Source organism: Lagenorhynchus albirostris, chromosome 16 (genome assembly GCF_949774975.1).
Source record: "Lagenorhynchus albirostris chromosome 16, mLagAlb1.1, whole genome shotgun sequence".
NCBI lineage: Eukaryota > Metazoa > Chordata > Mammalia > Artiodactyla > Delphinidae > Lagenorhynchus > Lagenorhynchus albirostris.
This window is the reverse complement of record NC_083110.1, coordinates 20,757,032-20,775,554: the sequence shown is the minus strand read 5'-3', so window position 1 is coordinate 20,775,554 and position 18,523 is coordinate 20,757,032. Positions and strand designations below refer to the sequence as shown.

At 34.1% G+C, this 18,523-nt stretch overlaps 1 protein-coding gene across 6 annotated transcripts in view; it reads left to right on the top strand.

Moving 5' to 3' along the window:
- The window catches only part of HERC4 (HECT and RLD domain containing E3 ubiquitin protein ligase 4), a 133,699-nt gene that overhangs the window by 31,193 nt on the left and 83,983 nt on the right, over positions 1–18,523 (top strand). For all 6 annotated transcript variants that reach the window (XR_009536164.1, XM_060126689.1, XM_060126690.1 and 3 more), the window contains exons 4-7: positions 3,647–3,723; positions 6,818–7,039; positions 8,148–8,239; positions 17,356–17,486. Coding sequence is in view for 5 of the 6 variants with exons in the window: in XM_060126689.1 (XP_059982672.1) it covers positions 3,647–3,723; positions 6,818–7,039; positions 8,148–8,239; positions 17,356–17,486 (522 nt within the window). In the remaining variant the exon portion in view is untranslated. The remainder of the gene's footprint in view (positions 1–3,646; positions 3,724–6,817; positions 7,040–8,147; positions 8,240–17,355; positions 17,487–18,523) is intronic.

Genomic DNA, 18,523 nt, shown 5'->3' with positions numbered 1-18,523 from the left:
TTGATGAGTTTGGAATTGGCAAAATATTTAATGCTTTAGTTCTTCAACTTCTTGATTATATGTAATATAAACTTTTCACTAGTCCTTGTTAACAGTTGTTAAAGAATTTTACCTTAACATACAATTGGAAATGCCTGGTTTTTGCCTATATTGCCACTGTACATTAAGGTTGAAAAATGTAACAACACAACAGTACACATATTCAACAGTATATGTTTTGACTTCAAGACTTCCTAAGGGAGAGGTGTATAAATCTTATTTCCAAGTTTATTAACTGTTTTCTTACAAATTTCAAACGTTTCAAAATTCAGTAAAGAAATTATTCTTTTATTTTCTTTTTTTTTCTGGTGAAGGAAAGTGTAGCATTTATTGCAAGGTGACAAGCAAGGAGAATGGGCAGCTAATGCTCAAAAGACCCAAACTTCCTAATGGTTTTTAGGGATGGGTTTTTAAAGACAAAGTGAGGATGAGGGTCATGGGGAATGTGATCATTTCATGCAATGTTCTGATTGGTGTGTGGTGAGGTAACCAGGTGAGGTCACAGAGATTGATCACGTTATCAGTCTTCAGGCTCCAGCCAGTCTGGGGGCTACGTGCTCATGGTCATCATTCTCTGTCTGGTTGGGGTCTGGTTTCTGTAAAACAACTTCTTCCAAGGAGCTGAAATCACTTGATTCCACACATTCAAAGGCAAATGGCAAATACACCAGGCCATTTCTACATCCAAAAAGTCATGGCAGTAATTTGCAGAAAAGTCATCCAGATCATTGCAAGTTTTGATTGAGCCCATTATGTTGCTAACACTGTTCAAGCCTATTTCCTGACAGAAGAGGCCACATCACATCATATAGACCACATGAGGAGCAGCAAGTGTGGTCAGGAGGCAAAACAGGAGGGCAAAATTATTCTTTTCTTTACAAGGAATAATTTTAAATGTCATAGCCATTTAAAAATGTTTGACAAGAACTCTAAACTTTAGGGAGTTATTTTAAATTTATAAGCAGTTATAAAATGTTTCCCCTAGACATCTGAATTCTGATTTTCTTTTCATAGTTCTGATTAATTAGGAATCTTCATGTATGTGTGTATATATATATTTTATTTACAAAATTTATTCTGGCTTATTTTACTTTCCTGTTAACTGCATTTGAATCCTTTTAAAAATTGAAAACCAGAAAACATTTACATTATCTTTTTTACTCATTGGGGATTATTTTTGATGAATTCTATAAAATTTTGTTGCATTAAGAATTTTCTAATTTGTCTCTTTAGGAAAAATGGAATGTTGTAAAGTTGTTTTACTATTCACAGGTATTTTTGTTTCTTTTTAAAATTCCTGAAAGCTTAAAACAAAACAAAACAAGAAAGCATATCCTCTCCTCTTCCCCACCCCCCCACAATCTTCAGTGTATTCAATCTCCATAGAGATAAAAAGAGAGGGTTTTTTTCCTTTAAAACAGTAATGCCACAGAAGAATATCTTAACTTGTCTCTGTAGCAGACATGGCTAAAGAAATTAGCGTTTATGTTATATTCTAAGCCGTATGATAATATTTTGGTAATGAGAATCACTTTCTGTAAATTTAGAAGTCTTTTGGAAGCAAATTTTATGAATAGTTTAATACTAAAGCCTCAAAGAAGTTGCAGATTTACTTATCCTCTAACAGTGGATACTTCACATACTTTTTTTTTCCCCCATATTTTTTGCCAGGCACTATGGTAGATCTAGGGATTTCATGGGTATAAGATAATAATAGTCCATCCTCACAGAGCTAATTGTTTAGCAGAGTATACTAATAGTAATAATTAAATGAATAAGTACACCAGTAATTAGTAGAGATAAATGCTGTGAAGGAAAAAAACATAGGGTGCTATGAGAATGTAGAATTTTAAAAGATTTTACTTAGTCATGCAAATTGGACTTGATATTTGGAGCAATTGGTTTTTAAAAATATTTAGTACAGTTCACTAGTCAGTGTATGATATGCCTAATATGCATAAGCAGTAACAGTTTAGTAACTTCAGCACAGTTGTATGTATCCGTGTATTTTTTATTCCTGTTTTTGCATTGCCAGTGTTTGATTTTGCTAACTGCAAAAAAAAAAAAAATGACCTTTTGCTATATTTGAAAATCTGAAGGTACATTGCACCCTGTTAACTTGTTGGATTCTGCTAAATGTAGCAGTACAACTCTCAAGCTTTGTAGGACATAAATCCACTAAATAAAATTATTTTTAATACAACAATATGGAATTAGAGTAACTCTCTTTTTTCCCACTCAAAATTTGGTTTGCTGAAGCTGCCTCCCGAAAATCATGGGTATTGACACTCTGGTCAGAACTTGCTCTGGACTCTCATATGGCAGAATTAGGTCAGGTGGCAGTATCAGGTAAAGGGAAATAAGAAACATAATACATTTCCACAGCCCCTTTTTTCTTAAAAACATTCAGGAAAAACAGAATGAGCAAGTGAAGGGGAGCTACATAAAGAAAACCTGGGATGGTTGATGCACATAGTTTCGTGATTTTTGTAATGTTTTAAATCCTTTAGAATTATGTTGCAGTTAAGGAAAAATCAGAAATCGGGGGAAAAAAGAAACTATAAAAAATATAAGTAAGAAATATGAGATGGCAGAAATATGACTGAAAACATCACTGATCATAATACATATGAATTGATTAAATTTCTCTAGTAAATAATTAAATTTAATATCACTGATTTAGATGCAAAGCAAAAGGATAGTCCAAAAGGAATAGGTTTCATGATTTGTGAATTGGTAGCACCACATGATAGGAATCCTTGTTGGTTCTTAAGGAACCTGACAGAGGAGAACATATAATAAACTAGGCCAAACACCAGTTTTCAACAAATTGGATCATGTACATTTGTTTTACAAATATATTGCCAAGTTTCATACTTTAAGCTAAAGATTTTTCACATTTTGATGGTAATATCTGCATCATAAAAGCACTGAGGGGCTTCCCTGGTGGCACAGTGGTTAAGAATCCACCTGCCAATGCAGGGGACATGGATTTGAGCCCTGGTCTGGGAAGATCCCACATGCCGCAGAACAACTAAGCCCATGCACTACAACTACTGAGCCTGCGCTCTAGAGCCCATGAGCCATAAGTACTGAGCCCACGTGCCACAACTACTGAAGTCTGCGTGCCTAAAGCCCATGCTCCGCAACAATAGAAGCCACCACAATGAGAAGCCCGCACGCTGCAATGAAGAATGGCCGCTGCTTGCCGCAACTAGAGAAAGCCCACATGTAGCAACGAAGACCCAGTGCAGCCAAGAATAAAAATAAATCGATAAATAAATTAATTAATTAAAAAAATAGAAAGCACTGAGCTGTGAGCATAGTTTACTGTGCTTAAATATTGTCCTTTCAAAGTGTTTTCTCATCATATCTCTTAATTTTTTCATATTTAGATTTTGTTTACTGATTTTAGCATAAATTTTTGGTAAATTGGGCCTGTATGAGAAAAAATATCATGAACTGCTAGGTCATGCTAGTAAGGAACTGCTGGTAAGGAGACTACTTGCACATAGTAGGTGGTCAATAAATCGCATAAATAAATAGCATTCAAGATCCATTTATTAAATGGAATTAACTGATCCTGATCTCTCTTCTTACTTTCTAGAAATATTAAAAGTTTGTCGGATATCCAGATAGTACAGGTTGCTTGTGGCTACTATCATTCACTTGCACTTTCTAAAGGTAAGCATTGCTTTTATTTTCTTTCCCCTTTTCAGTTTTATTACTTGATACTTTGAGTTGAAATTCCTCCAACTTCGTTCTTATTAAAGATTGTCTTGGTTCTTCTTGATCCTTTTCATATCTATATACATTTTAGAATTAGCTAGTCAGTTTTCACAGATATTTAAAGTGTTGGAATTTTGATTGGGATTGCATTACCTCTAAATCAGTTTGAGGAAAACCTTTATAATATTGAGTCTTTCAATTCTTGAGCATGCTATATCCCTCCATTTATTTTAATCTCTTTTTAATTTTTCTCGAGTATTTTGTCATTTTCTGTGGAGAGGTCTTATATACGTTTTATTAGATTTTTCCCTAGATATTTGATATTTTTTGTTACTCTGATGTCATTTTCAAATCGTTTATTACTAGCATATAGACATGAAATTGATTTTTTGTGTCTAATTGTTTCTTTAGCCTGCCGAACATTATTCCTTCATAGCTGGGGAAGTTTATAACTTGCCCAAGTTCATTTATGCTTACAGGTAAACTTTTTATGAATAGAAACAGAGAAGTCTAAGCATCCTGTAACCTTTATTTGACTTCTTCCTATGCCAGCTAAGGATTGTAACATGGGTTAGCAAAGAACCTGCCATATATTTGTTTTTTATTATTTAAAAAAATAAGTTCCAGTGGCTTCATTATTATTATTTTTAATTTATTAAATGCCTAGTAAGGCCTACTATGAATGAAACAGTAGACTAGAACTATAGGGAAATACGGATAAGTTAAGAGAAGGTTTTAGGGATCGTACCATCTAGTAGAAGAGGCAGATATACAAATAATATAATTGAGGCAGAAAAAATATATACTACTTTTGGTCAAAGGAAAAGTAAAATATGATGGGCATAAGGAAAAAAGTTTAATTAGTTTCAATCAATAGAATTGGTAATAATAAAGAAGGGATTGATATTTGATGCAAGTCTTGAAAGATGATTACAATTTCTTCAGAATTGGAGAGGTTGTGAAGCAGCTAGGGAAAATGTTGAGGATTGGCTAAGGTAATAGTACTAGTAAAGGCATAGAATCTGGGAAATATTTTGTGTATTTGAGTATCGGAATATAGTTTTACGTGGGTATTTTGAGAGCATGGGAGACATTTTCATACTTCAGTTGAGAGTAAAGTAAAAACAAATCTGTTACAAAGGGCCTTACATGCCATATTAAGGAATTTGGATTTATTCCATCAAAGGAATAAAGTAGGGGGTGGAGACTGGCATCCCTGTATTCTTTGTTGTTACTTTGCCAACTCCTCTTTTGATACTTTGGTAGGTAAATCCAAGATAAATTTAAACCCAAACGTTTTACCAATGAGGACAGTTTTTCTATCTTGACGTATCTTACAGGTATTCTTTTCCCTTATTCAGCTTCATGTTTTAGTAGTATCTTACACATCTAATGGAAAAAAAAATTTTTTTTTTTTGATCACTCAGTACAAACTAGGCACATTAGGGTGTACAGTAAACAGTGGTAAGCAGTACACTACCAGCCCTTATGGTACAGTCACACAAATAACAATATAGTTTACATACTATGAAAAAAGAGTATAAATAAAAAAGTTTGGGATATTTAGATCATATAACAAGGGGACTGAACTTAATCTGGCAGATCAAGGAAGGCTTTCTGCTGGGAGACAATAGAAGTAAACTAGACAAGGGTGAGGGAAAGGTTTAGGCAGAGTGTGTGAGACAGCAAGTGTGTGAGAAATGGTCATTGGAGAATATAAAGGAAGGTGAGTATGGCTAGAGTATAGTAAGTGAGGGAAGAGGCTGGTATGAAATGAGCTCAGAAACATAGGTACATTTTACAGAATTATAAGCCTTGTTAAAAGTGTTTATCTCAAGAGCAGTGAGAAAGCACTGATTTCTGTTTTTTTCAGGTGAGCAGCATTTCAAATCTACATTTTTTTAAAGAGTCAACTCATTTGAGATTTATTATGGAATAAACACACAGACATAAATTTATAGAACAGTTAATTTGAAACTTATCCAGACCATTATTAATGGTGTCTGTCATATATCAGATCTACATTTTTATATCTCTTTGTATATATACAAATGTCTCCTGGTGTGTCTATAGAGTATTTCTGGAAGTACATATCAGCAGTTAGTAAGAGTGCTTGTTTCTTGGGGGAGGAACCAGGGATCTAGTTTTGAAGGGAGACTTACTTTTAATAAGTGTGTACTATTTTATAGTATGAATTTTTAAAACTCAGATATTTGTGTGTCAATTATTAGTTTAGTGCCATTTATTTAATAAAAATAAGTAAAAAGATGTTTAAAGTTGCAAAAAATATAGCAGTGGGTGAGCAAATATGATGAGAACTATTAAAAGAACCAGGTGAAATGGTGAGGAGTGGATCTATTCACCATATTTTTCTTTAGAAAGAAAACTGTATATAACTTGGTGATAGATTGATAAAAATCTGTATATAAGGTAAGAGAGGAGAGGAGTATTAAGGATGACTCCCGTGTTTATGGTTTGTGCTGCTGTATCAGTTAAGGTGTTATCTACTGAGAATGAGGAACACTAGGAAGAGGTCCAGGTATGGGAGGTAAGATGGGGGTCATGAATTGAGTTTAGGGCATGTTGAACTGGAAATACCTTTCAAATATCGAAGTATAGCTGTCAGGTAAACAATTGGATACATGAGTTTATTGCTCAGAGGAGAGATCTGGGCTAGTGATAAATTTTGAATGTGATAGCATATAATTGATAACTGAAACCTTGAGCTTGAATGAGTACCTCCTGGGAGAAGTCATAGAATAAAAGTGAGACCTGAGGAATACTAAAAAGAGATGGTCCTTTCTTGAGGAACATCAGGAAATGGGATTATCCCCAGTTATGTGACTTACCCATTCATCAGTAAAGTCAAACTAAAACTGTATTAACATGGATTATTCAAGGTAGTATTGTTTCCATATAAGAAATAAATTTAATAAGGAGGAATATGTATTTTCATCAAAGAGGAAGAATATTCCAAAATAACTGATGATTTTCAAGTGAAATTTTTTTTGTGTGAGAAAAATAGTAATTTATGATTCTTGTTTTACAGCAAGTGAAGTCTTCTGTTGGGGACAGAATAAATATGGCCAGTTGGGTTTAGGCATTGACTGTAAAAAGCAAGCTTCACCACAACTGATTAAGTCTTTACTTGGAATCCCTTTCATGCAAGTTGCAGCAGGAGGAGCCCATAGTTTTGTACTCACCCTTTCTGGAGCTATCTTTGGATGGGGACGCAACAAATTTGGTCAACTAGGTCTTAATGATGAAAATGGTAGGTTTGCATTATTTTATAAATATATTTTTAAAAAGAGATGATGTTTTGAGATATATCAGTGATTCTTAGTGTCAGAGAGAAGTGTACCCAAATCTTCCCTGGTGTTGAGGTGGGGATGAGAGGTTAATTTTAAAATTCCATTTGATAATAATATTTTTAGGAGATTGTGGGAAGGCCAAAAATATTATTTTATTCTAGAATAAAATATAGAAAGTATATCTGGACAAAAATCTTCAATGTTGGATGTTCACTAAAAGAAAGTTGAGAAAAACATTACTTCAAATTGGTAATCATATTATCAGCCACCATCAGTGGAAAAAAATTACAAAATTATCCTGAAAAGTAACATGAAGTGTTCATCTATTTGAGTATTTCAAGGAAATATTTAAATCTGAGTCATTTAATTAATCACTGTTAACAGTGATGCTAGAGTCTTGAAAATAAACTTTTTGAATTTTAAAAAATTATAACTGCTTAAAACAAGTTGGGATCTTGGAAACTGATTTTTCATAGCTACATTAGGTTGAATGCCAGTATTTGAAATATAAAAACTAATTTAATAAAGTTCAACATAATTATAATGACTTAGACAAAAGTGAGTTGTTGATCTAGTAACAACTGGTAATGATAAATAATACTCTCAGAAAGAATTTTAAAATATTTTGTTTTGCATGAGAAAAATATGTCAGATTAGGACATTATATCTCTTTTCTACTATAAAATAGCAGAAAGTATAATTTTCAGGCTTTTTAAAGTAGGATCCTATGAGCTTAATTATCATGAGGTGAATATAAAGAATGATGTGCATGTACTAGAAGCAGTCAGATAGCTTTGAAATTCCTTGATTGCGGAGTCCTATGCAGATTGGCGTTTAGGCAGTTTAGTACTTAAGTTACTCTTTTTAGAGCTCTCCTTTATCACAGTAGCATGACTAGAAAGGCGTGGGAGCCCAACTTAGTAGGCTTGTACCACAAAATCATTGAATTGTTAAAGTTGTTTAGTTATCACCGTCTTCCACAGTTCAGGAAGCTGTAGAGGAAACACATTTTAGAAGCTTTTAATTTTAAAAATACTGTTCGTTAATGTCTCTCGTTGGAATTTTCAGATAGGTATGTTCCTAATTTACTAAAGTCACTAAGAACTCAGAAAATAGTTTATATTTGTTGTGGAGAAGATCACACTGCTGCACTAACCAAGGTATTGTACTCTATAAAACTTTTTTATTAATAGTTATGGTAGTTATTTCATAATTAGTGAATATTTTCATGGTATTTACTTTGAAACTTGAGTGTTATTGATGTCTAAAAAATAATTTATCTTAAAAAAGGAACTTAGGTTATTATCTGTTCTCAAAAACTTTACGTTAAATTTCAACTGTTTCATGTTATGAAATGTGAATTATGATCTACTGTTTGTGTGATGATAATATATATTGTTGAATTTTTCAACTTCATGTCAAATACTGCTTTAATAATACTGTGAATGAAATAATTCCTTTTTAGTTTGTCAGGCTTGCTGTGCTTTGTGTATCAATCCCATTTATATTGCATAACTCTGACTAATTTTAATGTAGCTCCCATGTGCCTTATAACAAGTAATAGAGACTGAATCCCTCTATTATCCAAAGGCCAGTTATTATTCAAGCAGTTATAATGGGCTTTCAGCACAATCTTGTTAATGGCTTTAACTCTGACCTCTCACTTTGTTGGGTATGTGCCAGTTCAGTATCAATACTGTATAGTTCTCTAGCAATTAGAAGTAAAATGAAAATAAAAACATTAAAGTAACCTTTACCAGCAGTATTATTTATTATAGTCATGTTAACATAAAGGAACTGGCAACTTATCATTGGCTAAATTAGAAATTAATGTTTTTGCTTCTTTATCTTTATATCCTGCATAGTAGATAAAATTGGCAAGAAAAAATTAACTTCTAATCAGATTTATAAAATTTCTACACACGTACTCCCACATTGGGAATTTTAGAAGAATTATTCTCAGTCCTTATCAAATATAGTGTACTAAAGGTACTTTAAAAAATATTATAATGACCAGTTACAAAAGTTAATTTTTTTAAATTTTATATTACTTGCTTTTGAGTAAGGAAGATTTACTATCCCTACTGATCTTACTACCATATTTCATTGATTTTTTTTTTGTCATTCAAATTTCAGATGTAATCACTGTCGGCAAGTTATACATTTTAGTCATTCTCTTCTATCATTCGTATTTAGGAGAAATAAGGCTGTATTGAAGATGATAGTAAAAAATACTTTGTATAATATCTTTCCATAGGACTAACTTTGTGGTAGAAAGATTCACATGTTAATGCTTTTCAAATTCAGCCTTTCAGATAACCACTTATCTTATTTTCCCAAGATTTCTAAAGATTTCTCTTTATTGAGTTTTTAAAAAATGCTAATTCTATTAATTTTCTGTATTTCTCTCTCAAAACAGTAGCTGGTGATACTTGTTCACTGGAATTCTTGGTGTATATTATTTTTAACAAAATCAGATAGTTTTAAATATTTCAAAAGTAAAATATTTTATTGTTCCTTGTTTAAAGTTAGAATATAGTTCTATATCAATGTCTTTTGCTTTTCTGGAAGAGCTTCTTGCAAATAGATTAGTATTGCTTTACAAAGCAGTTTCCTTGTGCAAAACAAACATTAGGAAAACTTTTAAAACAGATTTTTAAAATCAGAATAAATGGAAAGACATGCATGTTAATGGATATGAGGACACTACCATAATGATGTCAATTTTTTTCAAGTTCTTTTACAAATTCTTTATGCAAATCACATATGCATATACCTTTTGACTTATCAATCCCTTAGTAATTTTAAGAATCTGTTCCAAAGATACTAAGTTATGTATACACAAGGCCATTTATGGTGGCAGTATTTTAATAACAAAAGAAGAGAAGAAATCCAGATTCCCATCAGTAGCAGTCTAATTCAGTAAACTATGGTAACTCCACTGCGTGGTACCATGCCCTGTAAAACAGAATGAGGAAGATCTCTATATTATGTTGTGGAACGATTGTCAGGATATATTATTGTTAAGGAAAAAGAAGAAGGTACATGTTATTTATATTTGAAAAGGATTAATAGGTAGACCAAATGAGCCTTGCCTTATAGGTTTGACTTTGGAACCTAGAAACTGTTACACATAATTAAAAAGCTTATATGTTAAAAGAATTCTTCAAAATTACAAGTGGCACAAATACAGAAAGAAGAATTCTTTTAGGGCATTTTAAAGTATAGTATTTTGTTGTGCATCACTGATGGGAAATAGCCTAAAGATAAACCAAATTCACAAAGAGGTCTTAAACTGCATTCTGTAGTCTTATTGTTAGTAGTAAAATTGGCAGCATTTATTTTCAGTATATTGTATGTAGAATAGGATAAAGCAATTAAGTATTTGTATTACTCTCATTAGAAACTATGATTTTCAGCTTAAGAGAAAAGAGATATAAAATGGTAGCAATCAAAACCCTGTAATCTTTGCTTTGAATCACAAGTATCAGTGTGAATTCTTATTTTTCTCCTTCTAAAATAAGTTTGTTTGGTTTGGTTTTTGTTTGGTTTTTTGGTGTGTGGTTTGTTGTTGTGTTTTTTTTTTTTTTTTTCTATGACCACCAAAAGTTTCTAGAAATAACTAAACATTTGTAATCTGGAAGCAATGAACATCCTTTGATTGTTGTAGACTCTATACTAAAAAGAACCAGGGCTTCTTAGAGAAGAGCCTGATCTTATACCTGGGACCAAAAAAAAAGTATGAAAATAGCCTTGAGTATTTTGTGTCACAAAAACAAAGACTACTAAGATCATGTCACAAGGACAACTTGAAGGAGTTTTCAGTGGTTAACAAAAATAAATAATGTCTGCAATAAATGGAAAGATACCAAATATATAAAAATCTGTGACTTCATAATGATCGTCTTCTTACCCAAATCAACACAAAGCAAACTTCATTGCTTATCTTCGGAGGTTGCTAGGGCAACAGCTTATTTTTCTAAAAATCTGTAAATGAGAAAGAAGCATTTCTTCTACCTCTTAATTGCAGATTGTATTTTATAATAGCTCAATAGTTGATGAGTTAACTTCTCTATAGAAGAATTTCGACTAATAAATTTAGAAGAAATAATAAGATTAGAAAAATCTCCATTTTGTATTCCCTAATGAAATAATGGATCTAGGCAAAGATCATCGTTAAGCTTAATGGGTATAGATTAGGCTGAAACACACTGTCCCACTTACTTATTTTTAACTTTACCTATCAGACATATGCTTTCTGACATGGTGTAATAAAATACTAATCAAGAAAGTTTAAATATGACCTCTATATTAAATAATATTAAAGAAATATTAAAGGGGTCCATTCCTCAAGAACATATAACAATTGTACCTATATATGTTCCCAGCACAGCGAATATTAACAAGTATTAACAGATCTGAAGGCAGAAATAGACAGCAACACAATAACAGTAGGGGACTTAAGTACCCCACTTTCAACAGAGACTGGATCATCCTGACAGAAAATCAGTAAGGAATATTTGACTTGAAGTACAGTTTATATCAAATGGACCTAACAAACATATACAGAACATTGTATCCAAGAATAGCAGGAGATACATTCTTCTCAAGCAAACAGTGGAACATTCTGCAGGAGAGATCATGCTAGGTCAAAAACACATCTTAACAAATATAAGACGATTGAAATAATATCATGTATGTTTTCCAACCATAGTAGTATGAAACTAGGAATCATTAACAGGAGGAAAGCCAGAAAATTCACGAATATGTGGAAATTAAAAAGTACACTTCTGGGCTTCCCTGGTGGCGCAGTGGTTGAGAGTCCGCCTGCTGATGCAGGGGACACGGGTTCCTGCCCCGGTCCGGGAAGATCCCACATGCTGTGGAGCGGCTGGGCCTGTGAGCCATGGCCGCTGAGCCTGCGCGTCCAGAGCCTGTGCTCCGCAACGGGAGAGGCCCACGTACCGCAAAAAAAAAAAAAGTACACTTGTGAATAATCATTGGGTCATAGAAGAAATAAAAGGGAAATTTTTAAATATCTTGAGAAATGAAAATGGGAACACGACAAAACTTATGGGAAGCAACAAAAGCAGCTCTAATAGGGAAGTTTATAGCAATAAACACCTACATTAAGAAAAAAGATTGCAAATAAACAGCTTAATTTTATACCTCAAGGAACTAGGAAAAACTACATACTAAGTCCAAAGTTAGCAAAAGGAAGGGAATTACAAAGATCAGAGCAGAAATAAATGAAATAGAGATTAGAAAAACATCAGAGAAGAATAACACACCTAAGAGCTGTTTTTCTGAAAAGATTTTTTTTAATGGACAAATCTTTAGCTAGACTAAGAAGAAAAGACTCAAATAAAATCAGACCGGGAGGAGACATTACAACTGATAATGCAGAAATACAAAGGTTCATAAGAGACTACTATCAATAATTATATACCAACAAATTTATCACATAACCTAGATGAAATGGATACATTCCAGAAGCATACTAACTGCCAAAACTGAATCATAAAGAAACAAAATCTGAATATGCCTCTGATGAGTAAGGAGATTGAATCAGTAGTCAAAAGTCTCCCAACAAAGAAAAGCGCAGGACTGGATGTCTTCAAAAATCTCCCAACAAAGAGAAGCTCATTCACTGGATGGTGAATTCTACTATTTAAAAAATAATTAACACCAGTCAATCTCAAACTCCTCTGAAAAACAGAAGAGGAGGGAACACTTCCAAACTTATTTTATAAGGCCGGCACCATCTGATACCAAAGACATAATAGAAAGACACTGCAAGGAGAGTAAATTACAAGCCAACATCCTTGATGAATGTAGATGCAGAACTACTCAATACTAGCAAACTAAGTTCAATAGTACATTTAAATGATTATATAGCCAGTGATCAAGTGGGATTTATCCCTGGGATGCAAGGATGGTTCAGCATTTACAAATCAGTGTTATACACCACATTAACAGAATGAAGGATACAAATCATATTATCATCTTAGTAGATACAAGAAAAGCATTTGACAAAATTGAGCATCTTTTTATGATAAAAACTGTCAAAGTGAATATGGAGGGAACATGCCTCAACATAATAAAGGCCATCTATGACAAACCCACCACTAACATAATACTTAATGGTGAAAATTTGAAAGCTTTTCCTTTAAGATCAGGAACAAGACAGGATGCCCACTCTCACCACTGCTATTCAAGATAATACTGGGAGTCCTAGCCACAGCAGTTAGTCAAGAGAAAGAAATTAAAGGCATCCAAATTAGAAAGGAAAAACTAAAATTGTCTCTTTGCAGATGTCTTGATATTTTATATAGAAAACCCTAAAGACTCCTCAAAAAATCTGTTAGAACCAATAAATACAGTGAAGTTGTAGGATACAAATTAACATATAAAAATCAGTTGCGGGGGTGCTTCCCTGGTGGCTCAGTGGTTGAGAATCCACCTGCCAATGCAGGGGACACAGGTTCGAGCCCTGGTCTGGGAAGATGCCATGTGCTGCGGAGCAAATAAGCCTGTGCGCCACAACTACTGAGCCTGTGCACTAGAGCCCATGAGCCACAACTACTGAGCCTACATACCACAACTACTGAAGCCCACACACCTAGAGCCCGTGCTCCGCAACAATAGAAACCACTGCAGTGAGAAGCCCACGCACCGCAATGAAGAGTAGCCCCCGCTCGCCTCAACTAGAGAAAGCCCACACACAGCAACGAAGACCCAACACAGCCAAAAAAAAGAAAATCAGTTGCAGGACTTCCTTTGTGGTCCATTGGCTAAGACTCCATGCTCCCAATGCAGGTGGCCCGGGTTTGATCCCTGGTCAGGGAACTAGATCCCACATGCTGCAACTAAGAAGTTTGCATTCCGCAACTAAAGATCCCACATGCTGCAACAAAGATCCCACAGATGACAATGAAGATCCTGCGTGCCACAACTAAGGCCTAACGCAAACAAATAAGCAAGTAAATATTTTTTAAAGGATCAGTTGTGTTTTTATACACTGAAAACAAACTATCTGAAAAAGAAATGAAGCAGTAGTCCCATTTACAATAGTATCAAAAACGTAATGCTGGGCTTCCCTGGTGGCGCAGTGGTTGAGAGTCCGCCTGCCAATGCAGGGGACACGGGTTTGTGCCCCGGTCTGGGAAGATCCCACATGCCGTGGAGCGGCTGGGCCCGTGCGCCATGGCCGCTGAGCCTGCAGTCCGGAGCCTGTGCTCCGCAACGGGAGAGGCCACAACAGTGAGAGGCCCGCGTACCGCAAAAAAAAACCAAACAAACAATAAAAAACCCCATAATGCTTAGTAATAAAGGTGAGCCAAGCAGATGAAAGACCTGTACACTGAAAACTATATGAGACATCAATGGAAGAAACTGAAGAAGACAGAAATAACTGGAAAGATACCTCATGTTCTTGGATTGGAAGAAGTAATATTGTTAAAATATCCATACTGCTCAAAGTGAGCTACAGATTCAATGCAATCCCTATCCAGATTCCAATGGCATTTTTCACAGAAATAGAACAATCTTAAAATTCATATAGAACCACAAAAGACGCAGAATAGCCAAAGCAGTCTTGAGAAAGAACAATGAAGTGAAGGCATAACAGTTTCTGATTTTAAACTATATTACAAAGCTGTAGTAATCAAAGCAGTATGATACTGGCATAAAAGCAGACACATATACCAGCCAAACAGAATAGATCGCCAAGAAATAAATGCAATTAATCATTGATACGGTGCCAAGAGCACGCAGTGGAAAAGGATAGCCTCTTCAATAAATGATGCTGGGAAATATGGATATCCATATGCAAAAACTGGACTTCTAATTCACACCACTCACAAAATGTAGCTCAAATGGAGTAAAGACTTAAATGTAAGACCTGAAACTGTAAAACTTCTAGGAGAAAACTTGGGAAAGTTCCTTGACATTAGTCTTGGTAGGCATTTTTTAGATGTGACACCAAAAGCACAGGGGTAACAAAAGCAAAAGTAAACTAAAAGCTTCTGCACAGCAAAGAAAACAGTCAACAAAATTAAAAGTCATCCTGTGGAATGAGAGAAAATATTTGTAAATCATATATCTGATTAGGGGTTAATACTTAAACTATATAAGGAACTCACTTAACTCATGGCTGAAAAACAATCTAATTTTAAAATGGGCAAAGGGCCAGAATAGACATTTTTCCAGAGTAGATGTACAAATGACCAAAAGGTACATGAAAAGGGTGCTCAATGTCAATATCACAATCATCAGGAAAATACAGATCAAGACCACAATGAGATATCACCTCACATCTGTTAGGATTGCTATAATTTTTTTAAAAAAGGACAAGTATATGGAGGAAAGGGGAGCCCTGTATACTGCTGGTGGGAATATAAATTGGTGCGGCCATTAGGGAAAACAATATGAAGCTTCCTCAAAAACTTAAAAATAGAACTACTGTAGGACCCAGCAGTTCCACTTTTGGATGTATTTCTGAAGGAAATGAAAACAGGGTCTCAGAGAGGTAAATACGTTCTCATGTTTTTTGAAGCATTATTCACAATAGCCAAGATACTTAAACAACCTAAGTGTCCCTTGCCAAATGAGTGGATAAAGGAAATGTGATGTGTACATGTTTGTGTGCATATGTGCGTGCGCGCGTGCACACACACTGGAATATTATTCAGCCATAAAAAGGGGAAATCCTTTCATTTGTAACAACATATATGAACCTCAAGGGCATTATGGTAAGTGAAATAAGCCAGGCAAAGACAAACACTAAATGGTATCACTTATATGTGGCATTGTTAAAAAAAAAAAAAAAAAGTGGGATGGGGATAGAAAGTCAAATTCATAGAAACAAAAGAGTAGAATGGTGGTTGCCAGGGTGTAGGGGGTGAGGGAAATGGGGATATGTGTTCAAAGGGTACAAACTTTCTGTTACAAGATTATTAAATTCTGAGGATCTAATGTACAGCATGGTGACTGTAATTAACGATACAGTATTCTATGCTTGAAATCTGCTAAGAGCAGATCTGAAGCTTTCTCACACACACACAAGAAGGATTATATGAGGTTTGGATGTGTTAATTAACTTGACTGGTAATAATTTCACAGAGTATATGTATGTTAAGTCATGTTGTGCCCTTTAAATATATACAATTTTATGTCAAGTCAATGATATCAATAAAACTGGAAAAAACATAAGAAATAAAAATTAACACTTGCTATTTCTGTCCAAAAAAAGGAAATTAATACTTCTTATGTGATAATAGTATTGTGTCATATATTTTTATCCGTTAGAGGTATATGCTATTGAAGATACATATGCATTTATATGTGAAATGATTTGTTGACCACAGTGTACTTTAAAGTATTCCACTACTTTTTTTGCTTTAAAGTACCTCCATAAAAGGGAAGTGGGAGGGGCATCAATGAAACAGGATTATCTGAGTTTTGCCATTTGAAACTGAGTGATGTTATGTGATCATTCATATATAGATAAATATATATATGTATATATGTCTTTTGTGCATTTGTTTAAATTTCCCATGATAAAAAAATTTTAAACAGAAAAATCAATTTCCTTACATAGCAATCTGTATAAATACTTATATCCTGCTTTCATCATTTAGTAGCATAAATTTGTATACATAGCTGCAACTATGAAGAAAAGCAGTTGAATTGAAAAGTACTAACTGTGCTTGTTTTAAAATGTCATCATGAATTACTTTTTAAAAACATAACCTTTAATCCTGTTATGCATTTTTATGATAAACATTTTAAAGACCATTTATATTTTATGCTAAGACCATTTATGCTAAGAATAGCTATATTAGTATACTCTCTGGTTACGTATACTCTTTTTTTGCAGAGCTACTTTGGAAACTGAAAATGATACCATTTTTAGGTTTTGTGAAATTTTATAGGTGTATACTTGTGATTCAACAAGACTATAATGATAGTAAAAGGCAATGCAAAAAATACTCATTAGTATCTCTTTAATGATGACTTTATAATGATGAGAACATAGTTAAATACTTTTGAAGTATGTGAAAATAATAAGCCATATCAGCCTGGAACTCTTAGATTTAAGACATTTTACCTTGAAAAGTCAAGGTATCTTGACTATCTTACCATCTGTTAAATTGTGAAGACAATAGAAGAGAAAATTTGACTCCATATTAAAGATTAACTTATTTTCCTGAAGATTATTTTCTTTTATCAGGCTTTCTAATGACAAAGGGGTTTTTTTTTGTTGTTTTTTTAGGAAGGTGGAGTGTTTACTTTCGGAGCTGGAGGGTATGGTCAGTTGGGTCATAACTCTACCAGTCATGAAATAAACCCAAGGAAAGTGTTTGAACTTATGGGAAGCATTGTCACTCAGATTGCTTGTGGAAGGTAAGCAGTTTTAGAAAAGAGTATTTTGATCTATAGCCCAATTATTTAGGATTTTTTTTTAACAGTCCAGGGGTCTTTTTTTTTTTTTTAAATCTATTATGCCATGAATTAATAGGGAATGGCTTCTAGCAGCTTAGGCCCCTTTCCATTGGTTCTCACAAAGTGTGCTTCTCTGGTGGAACAGGCTGGCACTTCATTTGAACCTGAGTGCCTTTCTGTTTGGCTTCCTTTTTTTTTTTTTTTTTCTTTTTTTTTTTTTAAATTGGAGTATAATTGTTTTACCATGTTGTTAGTTTCTGCTGTACAACAAAGTGAATCAGCTATATGTATACATATATCCCTTCCCTCTTGGACCTCCCTCCCACCCCACGCTCCATCCCACCCATCTAGGTCATCACACACTGAGCTGAGCTCCCTGTGCTATACAGCAGGTTCCCACTAGCTATCTGTTTTGTACATGGTAGTGTATATATGTGAATCCTAATCTCCTAATTCATTCCACACTCCCTTTCCCCCACTGTGTCCACCCTCCCATTCTCTACATCTGTGTCTATTCCTACCCTGCAAATAGGATAATCTGTACCATTTTTCTAGATTCCACATATATGCGTTAACATACGAATTTGTTTTTCTGACTTCACTCTGTATGACAGACTTTAGGTCCATCCATGTCTCTACAAATGACCCAGTTTTGTTCCTTTTTATGGCTGAGTAATATTCCACTGTATATATGTACCACATCTTCTTTATCCATTTATCTGTCAGTGGACATTTAGGTTCCTTCCATGTCCTGGCTATTGTGAATAATGCTGCAATGAACATTGGGATACATTTTTTTTTTCCTGATCATTTTTCTTCATATGTTTCAGGAAGCTATCAGGGTGCTGAATATGCTTCATATGTACATTAATTCTCTTGGCAAGAAGAATCTTGCCCTTAACTTGTTTGTTTACAACAGTGCCAATAGCATGCAGGGTAACATTGTAGACTCTTCCAGTTTTACCTTGGTAACATTTGTGGGGCATTCCTTTTTGAAC